We start from the raw sequence: 14778 nt of genomic DNA, 5'->3' as shown, positions 1-14778 counted from the left end.
AATCTTTTTCAATAGGTATGGACGCAATGGGCCAACTGGCCTCCTTTAGTACCATAAATTTCTATCATAAGCCTTGCCACGATTAGAGGAAATTTAACAATGTCGAAGTATCTTGACAAGTTGCCCAATTTGTGAATGTTCCTGCTTTCAGCATGTTTATTGTCAAACCTTTTTTTTAAAAGCCTTTTTTTTTCTTAATTTTCCACCTTTGGTTATTTGATAACCAACTTGAATAGGCTTTTGATAGACCATTCTGTAATTGGTCTTGGGGGGGATGTGTGAGAATGGCCCCAGAGTGACACATTACCAACGTGTTTCCACCCCCCCCCCCCCGCAACCTCACTCTGGCTAACTGTCTGATTTTTCATGTGTTACTCCAGTTAGGTCAAGTCTTTGAATCACTCTATGGCATCACTCTTCTCAATAACTGTAACCTCCCTATAGTACTTTTACCACTCCCTCGAACTCTCCACTTCTATCACTCTGGCCTCTTGGAGATTCCTCCCCCCCCGTCCCTTCACTCCACCATTGGAGATCGTGCCTTCATCAACCTCAGCCCCACACTTGGATTTCTCTTCCTAAACCCCTCAACCTCATTTCCTTCAGCAAACTTCTGATTACTCCTCTTTATATTTCTTCAACACTCCTCCCAAACCCCTGACCACCACCAACTAGAAGAACAAAGACAACAGGTGCATGGAAGCACCATTGCCTCCAATTTCCTCTTCACATTACACACCATCCCAACTTAGTCATATATCACTTCTTTTATTGTCACTGGGTCAAAATGCTGGGACTCCTTCCATAACAGCACTGGGAGTACCTTCACCACATATCACTTGATTCCAGAAAAAGACTCACCGCCACCTTCTTGGGATGGGCAATAAATACTGACCCTCCTAGAGACCCTACGTTTTTATGAAGTGGCATGGTGTATTTTTCTGTGTTAAAGGTGCTATGTAAATACAAGTTGTTATGTAAATACAAGTTGTAATATTGGGAATCATATTGTGTGTGACTGCTGGCATGAATCCACATCCTACCCAATGTGTTGGAGCTTGAATTGGAGCTGCAGGTTAATTATTTGCTATTCAGCTGTAATTTTACTGATCTTGGGATTTTAGATTCACTTGCACAGAATAATCATTTGCCCATTGACAGTCATTCTATATAATGACCTATCTGTATAAATGTGAGATAAAAGCAAAAAACTGCAGATGCTGGAAATTCAAAACAAAAATACCTGGAAAAACTCAGCAGGTCTGGCAGCATCTGCGAAGAGGAACACAGTTAACGTTTCGAGTTCTGTTGAAGGGTCATTTGGATTCGAAACGTTAACTGTGTTCCTCTCTGCAGATGCTGCCAGACCTGCTGAGTTTTTCCAGGTATTTTTGTTTTTGTACAAATGTGAGAATGGGTTGTTCCAAAGAAGGCTCCCCAGTTCCTCACTTGCACAGCCTGGGTAATCTCTGAACAACCCAAGTCCAACAATTAATGATTATCAATAGCTGGCTGCCAGATCCCTCCCAATCAGCCTTCAGTTCAGTTCAGTACTCCTCATGGTTAGGAGCTGCCCAAGCAGTAATTGGGCAACAATTGTTAATTTAAGAACTGACACACTCATTGATCCAAATCAATGCTATGCTCTTACCATATGATGAAAGTTGATTTTATTTTAAATCACAGTTTGAAAGGTAGAGGGAGATTATTTTGAAACCCCCTCATATATTGTGAGGCTGAAGGCAAAATTGCAAAGCTGTTTAGAGAGGATGTGTAGGTCCAAAACTTTGATTTAAATGAATGGAAAAAGAAATCCACAGGTAGCGAAACCTGCTTCTCCTGTTCAGCAGAAAAATCTTTACGGGAAGCGTGGGGGGATTACCAAGTGGCTTCAGGATCTCATTGTACCACCCTCGTGGGTGTTGGAGGGGCCCCTCTCACTGTGTGCACGTCTGAATTCAGCTAGTGCTGTTTGCTCTGAAGAGCAGAAATAAGCTCAGAGGTTTGATTTTGCAGGGGAATCAAGGGAAAAGGTGTTGTTTTGAAAAATCAATAGTGAGTTAAAAACAGAAAAGTGAAACAACATTTTCAGAACCTGTACCTGATAGGGTGTGTTTTGCAAATTAAAAATCAAACTTGTTTATCCTCCAATGTAACTACCCAATGGCCTCCCTGAGAGGGTAAGTAACCTGCTGTCTTGTCTACACTAATTCTGCTCCAGTCTTTCTTTGGACTCCATTTTCCCCAGTCCTCATCAGAGGTGCCGAGTGAATGTTACAGCCCTACTCACAGTACCTTGACTATGGTTAATTGATTAATTTCAATTTTGAATTGTACAGCACAGGAGGCGGCCTTTTTTTTTGCCATCCTTTTGAAAGAGCTGAGTAGCCCTATCCCTTTGTTGTTAGCCCACAGCTGTGCATTTTTTTTCCTCTTCAAGTCTTTATCCAATTCCCCATTGAATCTACTCCCACTGCCCTTTCAGGCGTTTCACGCCAAAGAAACGCCCCTCCAATCCTGCTTTGGTTCTCAAGAATAAATTTTTGACCAGAAGTTTGGTCAAAGAGAGAGATTTTTAGAAGCCTCTTAAAGGAAGGTGAGAGAGGCAGAGAGGTTTACAGAGGTAATTCCAGAGCTTTAGGCTTAGGCAGCTGAAGGCATGGCTGGCAGTGGTAGCAAAAAAGGACCCCCTTAAACCAGTTTATATTTCACCTCTCTTCTATTTTTCCTTAGTTCTGTTGAAGAGTCAAAACATTAACTGTATTCCTCTCTGTAGATGCTGTCAGACCTGCTGAGTTTTTCCAGGTATTTTTATTTTTGTTTTGGATTTCCAGCATCCTCAGTTTTTTGCTTTTACCCATTTGACTCATTGTGCTCGTGCCTCTTGTTAAATACTTTGGGGTATGGTCCAGTGCTTCTGTCAAAATGAACTGAGGGAGTAGAATGCAAAGCTTGAATTGTAGCCAAGCTGGATTCTATCTTAATCAGATAGTGGCCGACATCTACCCTGTCAAGCCCCCTTAAGAATTTTATATGTTTCAATGATTTGAGAAGAGGAAGAGGCAATGGGAAAATTGCACTGTGATCAGACATCACTCTGCAGTAACAGTGATCACTTTTGAAAAGTTAAGAGGATTGTGGTGTGAGTTTAATGCGACAGCATGGACGTGCACCAGTATTGAAAAGTGAAGATTTGATTAACCCCTCCGCCACCCATCCACTCACCTGTGTCTGAGTTGCCAATCTCAGCTCCGCTGATGTAGGAAAGGATCATAAGAGCCCATTAGTTGCTCAGGGTTGTGGCAGAAAAAGAAAAACTTGCGCTTTACAGCCAATGAAGTATTTTTTGAAGTGTAGTCACTGTTGTAATGTAGGAAATGTGGCAGTCAATTTGCACACAGCAAGCTCCCACTAACAGCAGTGTGTTCATGGCCAGATTTTTAAAATAGTGATATTATTTGAGGGAAAAATATTGGGCTGGTCATTGGGAAGAGCTTCCCTGCTCCTCTTTGAAATAGTGCCATGAGATCTTTTACTTCTATCTGAGAGGGCCGACAGGGCCTCAGTTTAATATCTCATCATAAAAATGGCACCTCTGACAATGCAATGCTCTTTGGTACTGCACTGGGAGTGTTGGCCTAGATTTTGTGCTCCACTCTCTCAAGTGTACTCGAATCCACAACCTTCTGACTCAGATTAGAATGTTGCCTACTGAGTCACAGCTGAAGCTAGAGTGTGGAGTAGTGAGCAATCAGCGTTTGTTTCATCAGCAACAACTTGCATTTAATGTAGTATAACATCCCAGGATGCTTCACAGTTGATTATCGACAAAAGTTGACCCCAAGTCATATGAGATATTTAAAGCAGATGACCAAAAGTTTGGTCAAAGAGGCAATTTTTAAGGGAGGTGGAGAGGTTTAGGGAGGGAATTCAAGAGTTTAGGGCCCAGGCAGATGAAGGCACAATCACCAATGATGGAGTGATTTAAAAAAAAGAAATGCACAAGAGGCCAGAATTAGAGAAGCACAGAGTTCTCTGAGGTTTGTGTGACTGGAGGAGATTACGGAGATAGTGAGTGAAAAGTCCATGGAGGGATTTGAAAACAAAAATGAGAATTTTAAAATTGAAGTGTTGCCGGAATGAGAGCCAGTGTTGATCAGTGAGAATGGTGAACAGGACTTGGTGCAAGTTAGGATACAGACAGCAGAGTTTTGCATGAGCTCAAGTTTAGATGGGAGACTAGCTTGGTGAGCTTGGAATAGTCAAGTCTAGAAGTTAAAAAAGCAGGGGTGAGAATTTTGGCAGAGGGGTAGATGGTTTTGGAGCTGGAGTTGGTCAAACATGATGTTGAGGTTCAGAATGATCTGACTCAGCCTCAGATGGTTGCCAGAGAATGTATTTTATGATGGAGACTGAAAACAGTACTTTGGTCTCCTGTATTTAATTTCACTTCTAGGGTCTGGCCCAGAGTTGCATTGACAGATCCCTGGGAGATTATCATTTATCCTCTTGGTGAGACATCTGAGGCACATTAAGGACGAAATACAGGGCTTAAATAATGTTTTAAAATTTGCATCAACTTATCCTTAGATCTGTGTTGCACAACCCTAAACATAGTCCAATTTTTCTCACTCTCTAGGTGACCTCACAGGAAAGGTTCTTGCATATTTAAGTCTTGTACCAGTATTTATCCTTTTTGGTTTCATCACACTCATCGTGTTCAAAAGAGAGCTGCACTCTGTAAGTCTTATTTCTCATATCAATATTTCTCATATTGATAACTAGGAATTGTTGGTTCTGAATGTTTCAATGGAATGGTCTCAGCTCTAGTATGTTCCCCACCACCATTCTCCTTCCCTTCTTCTTTGGAAGAGGAGGTGGATGGGAAAAGTGTGGAGTCTGGGTAACGGGTTTCCCCACCTGGCACTGTAGGACAGGTGAGAAAAGACTTGGATTCCATTGTGCAGTTGCAGTGCACCATGGTGTTGGCATCATGCACCCCATGTGCCTCATTGTTGGTTTTCCCAAGCATTCCTTAAAAGCTATAACTTTTGTATGTGTTTATATACATGTTGCCTGATGCAATCTCTAATACAAACTTCTCATTCTAAATATTTGATAATTTTTAAAATACACTTACAAAATCTGATCTTTTCAAATTTTGTAGTTCATTTGGGGTTCGGTAGCATAATGGATATGTTGTTGGATCGTCCAGAGGCCTGGGCTAATGATTTAGAGACTTAAGTCCAAGTCCCACCATGGCAGCTGGGGCATTTAAATTCAATTAAATAAATGCAGAATAAAACACTAGTCTCTGTAATGGTGACCATGAAACTACTGGATTGTCGCGTAAACTTTAGGGAAGGCAATCTGCCATCCCAACCCAGATGTGACTCTAAATGTGACTCCAGACCCACAGCAAGTGTTTAATTAAATTTGAGGGGAGGCGATGGCGTAGTGATCCAGAGACCCAGGGTAATGCTCTGGGGATCCGGGTTCAAATCCCACCGCGGCAGGTGGTGGAATTTGACTTCAATAAAAATCTGGAATTAAAAGTCTAACGATGACCGTGAAACCATTGTCAGTTGTTGTGAAATCCCACCTGGTTCACTGAGTCCTTTAGGGAAGGAAATCTGCCGCCCTGATCTGGTCTGGCCTACATGTGACTCCAGACCCACAGCAATGTGGTTGACTCTTAAATGCCCTTTGAAATGGCCTAGTAAGCCACTCGGTTGTATCAAACCACTACAAAGTCACAAAAAAGGAATGAAACCGTATGGACCACCCGGCATCAACCTGGGCACTGGAAACGACCACGGCAATCTTAGCCCTTTTGACCCTGCAAAGTTCTCCTTACTAACATCTGGGGGCTAGTGCCAAAATTGGGAGAGCTGTCTCACAGACTAGTCAAGTAAGAGCCTGACACAGTCATCCTCACGGAATCATGCCTTATGGATAATGTCCCAGGCACCACCATCACCATCCCTGGGTATATCCTGTCCCACCGGCAGGACAGGCCCAGCAGAGGTGGTGGCATAGTGGTATACAGTCAGGAGGGAGTTGCCCTGGGAGCCCTCACCATGGACTCTGGACCCCATGAAGCCTCATGGCATCAGGTCAAACATGGGCAAGGAAACCTCCTGCTGATTACCATGTACAGCTCTCCTTCAGCTGATGAATCAGTGCTCCTCTGTGTTGAATACAACTTGGAGAAAGCACTGAGGGTGGCAAGGGCGCAGAATGTTCTCTGGGTGGGGGGACTTCAATGTTCATCACCAAGAGTGGCTCGGTAGCACCACTACTGACTGGTTGGCCGAGTCCTAAATTACATTGCTGCTAGACTGGGTCTGCGGCAGATGGTGAGGGAACGAACTAGAGGGAAAAACATACTTTACCTCATCCGCACCAACCTGCCTGCCGCAGATGCACCTGTCCATGACAGTATCAGTAGGAGTGACCACCACACACTCATTGTGGAGACGAAGTCCCACCTTCGCATTGAGAATACCGTCCATCGTGTTGTGTGGCACTACCAGCATGTTAAATGGGATAGATTTCAAACAGATCTAGTAACTCAAGACTTGGCATCCATGAGGAGCTGTTGACCATCAGCAGCAGCAGAATTTTACTCGAACACAATCTGTAACCTTGTGGCCTGGCATATCCCCCACTCTACCATTACCATCAAGCTAGGGGATCAACCCTGGTTCAATGAAGAGTGCAGGAAGGCATGCCAGGATCAGCACCAGGCATACCTAAAAATGGGTTGTCAACCTGGTGAAGCTATAACACAGGACTACTTCCATACCAAACAGCATAAGCAGCAAGTGATAGACAGGGCTAAGCGATCCCACAACCAACAGATCAGACCTAAGCTCTGCAGTCCTGCCATATCCGGTTGTGAATGGTGGTGGACAATTAAACATCTCACTGGAGGAGGAGGCTCCATAAATATCCCCATCCTCGATGATGGGGGAGCCCAGTGCAAGAGTGCAAAAGATAAGGCTGAAGCATTTGCTACAATCTTCTGCCAGAAGTGCAGAGTGAATGAGCCATCACGGCCTCCTCAGGGGTCCCCAGCATCACAGATGCTAGTGTTCAGCCAACTTGATTCACTCCACGTGATATCAAGAAATGGCTGAAAGCATTGGATAGTGCAAAGGCTATGGGCCCTGACAATATTCTGGCAATAGTACTGAGACTTGTGCTCTGGAACTTGCCATGCCCCTACCCAAGCTGTTCCAGTACAGCTACAACACTGGCTTCTACCCGGCAATGTGGAAAATTGCCCAGGTATGTCCTGTACACCGAAAGCAGGACAAATCCAATCTGGCTAACTACTTCCCCACCAATCTTCTCTTGATCATCAGTAAAGTAATGGAAGGGGTCATCAACAGTGCTATCAAGTGGCACTTGCTTAGCAATAACCAGCCTACTGCTACCCAGTTTAGGTTCCGCCAAGACCACTCAGCTCCTGACCTCATTACAGCCTTGGTTCAAACATGGACAATAGAGCTGAACTCCCGGGGTGAGGCAAGAGTGACTGTCCTTGACATCAAGGCTGCGTTTGACCTAGCATGGCATCAAGGAGCCCTAGCAAAACTGGAGTCAATGGGAATTGGGAAAAATGCTCAGCTGCTTGGGGTCATGCCTAGCACAAAGGATTGTGGTTGATGGAGGTCAGTCATCTCAGCTCCAGGACATCACTGCAGGAGTTCCTCAGGATAGTGTCCTCAGCCCAACCATCTTCAGCTGCTTCATAACCCTCCATCCATCATAAGGTCAGAAGTGAGGATGTTCGCAGATGATTGCACAATGTTCAGCAACATTCGCGATGACTCAGATATTGAAGCAGTCCATGTCCAAATGCAGCAAACCTGGAAAATAAGCAGGCTTGGGCTGACAAGTGGCAAGTAACATTCGCACCACACAAGTGTCAGGCAATGACCATCTCCAACAAGAGAGAATCCAACCATTGTCCCTTGGTGATCAATGGCATTACCATCACTGCCCCACTATCAACATCCTCGGGGGGGATTACATTGACCAGAAACTGAACTAACCATACAAATACTGCGGCTACAAGAGCAGGTCAGAGGCTAGGAATCGTGCGATGAACAACTCACCTCCTGACTCCCCAAAGCCTGTCCAGCATTTACAAGGCACAGTCAGGAGTGTGATGGAATACTCTCCATTTGCCTGACTGAGTGCAGCTTTCACAACAATCAAGAAGATTGGCACCATCTAGGACAAAGCAGCCCCGCTTGATTGGCATCATATCCACAAACATTCACTCCCTCCACCACCGACGCACAGTAGCAACAGTGTATACCATCTACAAGATGCACTGCAGCAACTCACCAAGGCTTCTTAGATAGCAACTTCCAAACCCATGATCTCTACCATCTAGAAGGACAAGGACAGCAGATAGATGAGATCGCCATCACCTGGAAGTTCCCTCCAAGTCAGTCACCACCCTGACTTGGAAATATATCGCCATTCCTTCACTGTTGCTGGGTCAAAATCCTGAAACTTCCCTTCCTAACAGCACTGTGGGTTTACCTACACCACATGGACTGCAGCGGTTCAAGAAGGCAGCTCAACATCACCTGCTCGATGACAACTGGGCTGGGCAATAAATGCTGGCCCAACCATGAAAATAAAACTGCCCTCTGGAATGGCTAACAAGCCACCCTGTTGTGTTCACGGAGGTCGCTCACCACCACCTTCTCAAGGTCATTTAGGGATGGGCAATAAATACTGGCCTTGCCAGTGATGCTTATGTTCCAAGGATGAGTTAAAAAAAAAGGCATCAATAACCCAAATAGACTGGAATGTGGTAAGTTGTTTATTCACTTGATTTCTGCACATAGTGAGTTTCTCAGCTTAAGTTGGTGGGAGTCATTTTTCTCCTCTTTGTAAATGAACAGCCCCTCCTTGCACTGGTTTTGGGGACAGGATCACCTGCACATGTTCCCTGTATGCAGAATATATAAGGGGGACATGAGTAACTGAGAGAAATGGATGCTACTTGGGCCTCTGATCTCACGTTCAGAGTAATGGGTCCAGCACACACTGCTTCAGCACAGCAGTTCATAATGCTCTTCTTGTCTCAAATAAACCATGTGGAAATTTTTACCAGTCGAGTGTCTATAGAACATGTAAGTGGATTGAGGGTAGCTCTGGAAATATTTGTTTGATGTACTCTAAATTTGCACACACTGTACTTTTCTTGAAGCACAGAAAGAAGCACATTAAGTACAAAAGCTTTAAGGTCATTTTCCATTAGACCATGAAGAGTTGTTCTGTGCAAAGAACACTCTGAAGAACCATTCCATATGGAGGTAGTTTTATAATCTCAGGAGCATCTAATCCTCTGCAGTTGCATCCTCTTCACGTTGTGGAACTCCGGTAGTGGTGTGAAGAGGGATAAAACCATTGTATGTGAGATTGAGGGCAAAGTTTGAAATTTTTTTCATGGGATGTGGGTGTCGCTGGCTAGGCTAGCATTTATTGTCCATCCCTAATTGCCCTTGAGAACTGAGTGGCTTGCTTATCCATTTCAGAGGGTATTTAAGAGTCAACCACATTGCTGTGGGTCTGGAGTCACATATCGGCCAGACCAGGTAAGGATGGCAGATTTCCTTCCCTAAAGGACATTAGTGAACCAGATGGGTTTTTATGGCAATCGACAATGGTTTCAGGATCATCATTAGTCTTTTAATTCTGGATTTTTTTAAAATTGAATTCAAATTTCATGCCATGGTGGGATTTGAACCCAGATCCTCAGAGCATTACCCTGGGTCTCTGGATTATTAGCCCAGTGACAATAGCACTATGCCACTGCCTCCCCCAGAAATTACAACTTGGAAATTAATTTTCTGGCCTCTGGACCTTTGCTGAATGGCTGGAGACGATCTGCACATAGCAGAGGTGAATCCCAAAATGTGGGCAGGGTAAATGCCTAGCCAGGAAGAAAATCATGGCTGGTGGCATTTACGTTTGTTGCAGTTGGGCACTGATTTCCCATCAGATTCCTTCTCTGTGCCTCGTTTGCCTCAAGCTTTAGGAATAATGCTGTAATATAAAGGGGCTGCTTCTGTAATACAGTAAAGGCTACCAGTAATTTCAGTACTCTGTATCCTTTGCAAGTTCCTTTGTGAAATATCTTGTTCTGTTTGTACTATTTTGCCTGCAGCTATTTAAAGGCTTTAGTAAGTGTCTCTCCCTTTATGGATGGTAAGAATTGTAGTGAATCAATCTGATGTTGGTGAATGGCAATTTCCCAAGGTGCAACTACATAAAAAATGCTTACAGCTTGCACTCTGTTATTTGTTTCAGATTTCATTTCTCTGCGGTTTGGTACTAAATGAAAGCTTCAACTGGGTAATTAAGAATGTTATCAAAGAACCCAGACCTTGCCAAGGTGAGAGCAACTCTCTGCACTAAATGTTTCCATTCTTTCTGAATAAGGAACGAATGTGCCTTATTGATTTCTCATTGAAAACCAGATTGCTACTTTCTGGTGCACAGGTCACACCTTCTTGCATATTTGAATGTACTGTTAGTGTATGGGATCAAATTACAGGTCAGTATTTAAGTTGCTTAGAGCTTTCACCTTTTTAAATTTTATTTTAAGAGCAGAATACTCACTGGATCAGAGAAGTTGCAGAGATGCTAACGGTGCTGGAGTGAGATTACCCTGATCAAACAAAAATATTTTTAGCAAGCTATTTAGAGGGGAAGTATTATTCTACTGAGATGTCACGTAATATAACACTCCACTTAACTGTAGATGTTTACTGCTGTTGGTAAACTCCTGGTGCAAATGTGGCAGCATGCTCCTCTACAGTACAAGTATTGTAGTCACACCACTGATTGCAGTGCGAAGATGAGCTGTTGGATTTCTCCTGGTTTGCAATTGTTAGCCTCTGCATATATCTCCCTGCTGTTGTGGAAGAGACTGGAACTCAACAAAATGTAGCTTCAAAACTAAACTGCACTGCAGAAAAAAATCTCCTGCAGGATGTGCAGCATCGTTGACAAACAGGCTGTATCTATGACAGCTGGATTGGGAGTCGGCCACAAGGAATCACTTCTAGGATTGATTCTGCAGTACACCCGGGCCTTTAAAGATTAGTCTGCCCCTTCCACCTCTTGGAATAATTTTCTGTATTTTTTAATAATGTCTGAGTAGAGGCAGTTTGAGCAGCTGCTCTTAATGTGACAGCGGAGGAATTTCCATTCCTGACGCACTGCAAATAGGCAGTACTGCAAGCAGTTCACTACTTGTGGTCAAGATAGTTCTGGAGCGGAATTTCACAATGCCATAATTTCCGATCAAAGTCACCAAACCCAACTTTCCATGCTTTGTAAGGGAAGGATATCGCTGTGAGTGTCCTGTGTCCTGTGTGTTCAGATGCAGTTTACAGCCAGGATATCTATTTCCTTCATTATCTACGATCTGGCAGAGAAAAAGAGGACCCTATGAAACGAGTGAAGAGGCGCCAGACCGAAGCAACCTTTTTGTCAAAGTGTTTATTGAAACCAAATACCTGAAAGGCTGAAAATCTGATTGCATTTCCATTACTTCCTCATACAAAAGCAAAGTATTGTAGAAGCTGGGAATCGGAAATATAAACAAAAATTACTGGAAATGTTCAGGTCTGCCAGCATTTGTGGAGAGAGTAATTGAGTTAATGTTTTATGTATGTGAGCTTTATCAGAACTGAATGGTCGCAGAACTGAATGGTCGCAGACCTGAAATGTTAACTCTGTTTCTCTCTCCACAGATGCAGCATTTCCAGCATTTTTTGACTTTTATTCCATGTTTCCTTCAATCGAAGTGGGGTGGTGGGTTCTTCTGTCATTGTGCTTGAGACAAATTATTGGTTTCTCAAGGAGCAGGTGGGAAAGTGAAGTTGAAGCTGAAGATCAGCCATGATCATACTGAATGACGGAGCAGGCTTGATGGGTTGTATGGTCTACTCCTCCTATTTCTTTTATTCTTATGGATGAGCCTGAGGAGCCTTCGGCTTTTATACAAGGTTCTGTTATTTCATAGCTTGTAAATGTTCCTTAATTACTTTTACATACAGGTGGCCACAGTAACTTGTTTACAGAGTATGGGATGCCGTCCAGTCATTCCCAGTTCATATGGTTCTTTTCCATCTACTCACTCCTTTTCCTTTATTTAAGGTATGTATGGCTCTTGGATATGTTTTATTGTACGGTATTACACATTCTCCACTCTGTATGAAGACTAGAAAAACTTGAACTCTTCATCCATGAAAGCTAAGTAATAGGAGACTTTTATATAACATACTAATTAGAATTGAGGCTGATTGATTAAATAAGGAGAAACTGCTTCCAGTGGCAGGAGGGTCTGTAACCAGGGCTCACAAGTGTAAGATAATTGACAATGAAGCCAGAGGGGTGGTGAGAATTATTTTGAACAAAATAAATTATGATGATCTGGAACGGGCAGTCTGAATGGATGATAGAAGTGTATTCAATAGAAATTTTCACAAGGAGATTGGATAAATTCTTGAAAAAGGAGAAAAAAGGACTATGGGAAAAGAGCACGGAGGAGTGAGAATGCTTGGATAGCTCTTTCAAAGCGCCAGCACAGTCACGATGGGCTGAATGGCCTCCTGTGCTGTAAGATTCCAAGAGAAGAATTTAATCCTCAACCATATTTCAAGTTAAATCATTGCAGCAGGACAAGAGGACTTGGATGCAAACTAGTAACAGGCAAGTTCAGCACTCTTGTTTATACACCGAGTGACTTGTGCATTGGAATGAGCTCTGGGTTAGTGGTGAAGGCAAAAGCTCTGAAATCATGAGGCAATTGGATGCCATGATGGGGGAATCCATAAATTTCTATGGAAAGGAGGGCTGGATGTGCTAAATCGCCTCCCTCATCTGCATAAACACTAGTTGATGCTCCATGCTATTGTATGCAGGGAGTGAAGACTAAGTGCACTGTTCAGATGAGAGGATGGAACTTGATTGGGCCCCAGCGTGACAGTTTACATAAGCAGTTTCCATTATAACTGTAGATCTAGGAATTTATAATAGCAAAAGTTGACACAGGAAGTCATGCATCATGCATATGTAAAGTTTATTTTATCTATTATACTGCATTTTTAGAGATTAGGTATTGTGGTATTTAGTAAGTGCCTAATAGGAGCTCGCTGTGTAGCAGGTAAATACTGGCTGTTGCAGTAATGAGTGATACAGAGAAGATCTTGGGTTTGGTTTCTAATTTCTGCTGAGCTAACTGATCTCAACAGAGATGTTGAATTAATGTCAGCACCACTGCTAGAAATTGGTGGTGGGGGAAGTGGGGCAAACTTATTGGCTGTTGAGCAGCCACCACTGGAGAAGTCACTTAACTGGTTAATTGAGTAAGGCAGAGTTGGGGTTGGCTATGACAAAACAGTGGTTGTAACTTTGCTGACACTGCTTACCTTGCCTTGCATGAGTAATAGGCACTTGGACCAGGTACAGGAGAGTTGCTGGCAGCAGTGAAGTCAGATCAAAGCATGGTGAGGTGTGCCGAACAAATGCAGATTGTTTGGGCACTCCCTGTGCTTGTTGATCTACGTTGGCAGCCAGTAACACCCTGATCTTAAAACTCTCACCCTTGTTTTTAAATCCTTTTAAATCCATGGCTTCATCCTTCCCTATCTCTGCAATCTCCTCAACCCTGCAAGCCTCCGAGATCTCTGCACTCCTCCAATTCTGGCTTCTTGAGCATCCCCGATTTTAATTGCTTCACCACTGGTTGCTGTGCCTTCAGCTGCCTGAGCCCTAGAATTCTCTCCCTAAACACTGCCCTCCTTTAAATCACTCCTTAAAACCTATGTCTCTAATCAAGCTTTTGTTCACCTAATATCTCCCTTATGTGGCTTACAGTCAAATTTTGTTTGATAACCCTCCTGTGAAATGCTTTGGGATGTTTTACCATGTTGAAGGTGCTATATAAATGCAAATTGTTGTAAATCATGAGGTGAAAGTTTTCAACATTTAATTAGAAAATTATAATTGTTTCTTTTCTCAGAATGCACCAAACAAACAATGCTAGATGTTTAGACCTGTTGTGGAGGCACGTTTTATCCATATGCCTGCTGGCTGTGGCCTTCCTTGTCTCATATAGTAGGTAGGTATTGCTTCATCTTGTATCAGCAGATTCTCCAAGTGTTGCTTACAATAAGGTGGATGATGCACTGTTCTATAAGGAGAAGGGTGTTATACATTGTGTTGGTCAATGTATTATTCTGTGGCTAAGGTGCAGTGGGCATCCCTTGCAGGCCACAAAACCTTATTGTTAAGCCGAAACAGCCTCAGGTCATTCAGAGTTTAATTACTTGGTGAGGGAGCAGATTGGGAATTATGGAGTTTCAGGCTCTCAGTCAGGAGTGCGTAACGTTCAGTGACTGGCTTTCTCACTGTTTGGTTAAAGATTTGTTTTGCATCAGTAACAAAATGTGCTGTCCTGGAGGGTGACGACCAAAACACACTGGATGCAATATTTTATATATAGATTTTATTTTTTTTTAGCTTCTACAATTCTGGTGGTGCCATGTAAATTCTAAAGGAATGTTATTGTCATGGGTTTGTGGCTTGCAGTGCAGAAGTTCTGATGCATCAGTATTAATTAGGAGGTTTATATATTACTTGACCAAGGTCCTAGAAGGTTGCTGATGCCCTCAGGAGAAAACAGACCAATGTTTTGTTATTACAACATGCAACCATTCTTTTTTCACTAGCAGC

The 14778-nt window shown here is 43.2% G+C and overlaps 1 protein-coding gene across 1 annotated transcript in view; it reads left to right on the top strand.

Moving 5' to 3' along the window:
• The window catches only part of dolpp1 (dolichyldiphosphatase 1), a 33981-nt gene that overhangs the window by 8125 nt on the left and 11078 nt on the right, over positions 1-14778 (top strand). The window contains exons 2-5 of the mRNA XM_041193344.1: positions 4640-4740; positions 10342-10426; positions 12099-12198; positions 14066-14164. Of these exons, the coding sequence (XP_041049278.1) occupies positions 4640-4740; positions 10342-10426; positions 12099-12198; positions 14066-14164 (385 nt within the window). The remainder of the gene's footprint in view (positions 1-4639; positions 4741-10341; positions 10427-12098; positions 12199-14065; positions 14165-14778) is intronic.

This window comes from Carcharodon carcharias, chromosome 8 (assembly GCF_017639515.1).
Source record: "Carcharodon carcharias isolate sCarCar2 chromosome 8, sCarCar2.pri, whole genome shotgun sequence".
NCBI lineage: Eukaryota > Metazoa > Chordata > Chondrichthyes > Lamniformes > Lamnidae > Carcharodon > Carcharodon carcharias.
The sequence above is the reverse complement of the archived record's forward strand: the minus strand, read 5'-3'. Positions and strand labels throughout refer to the sequence as shown.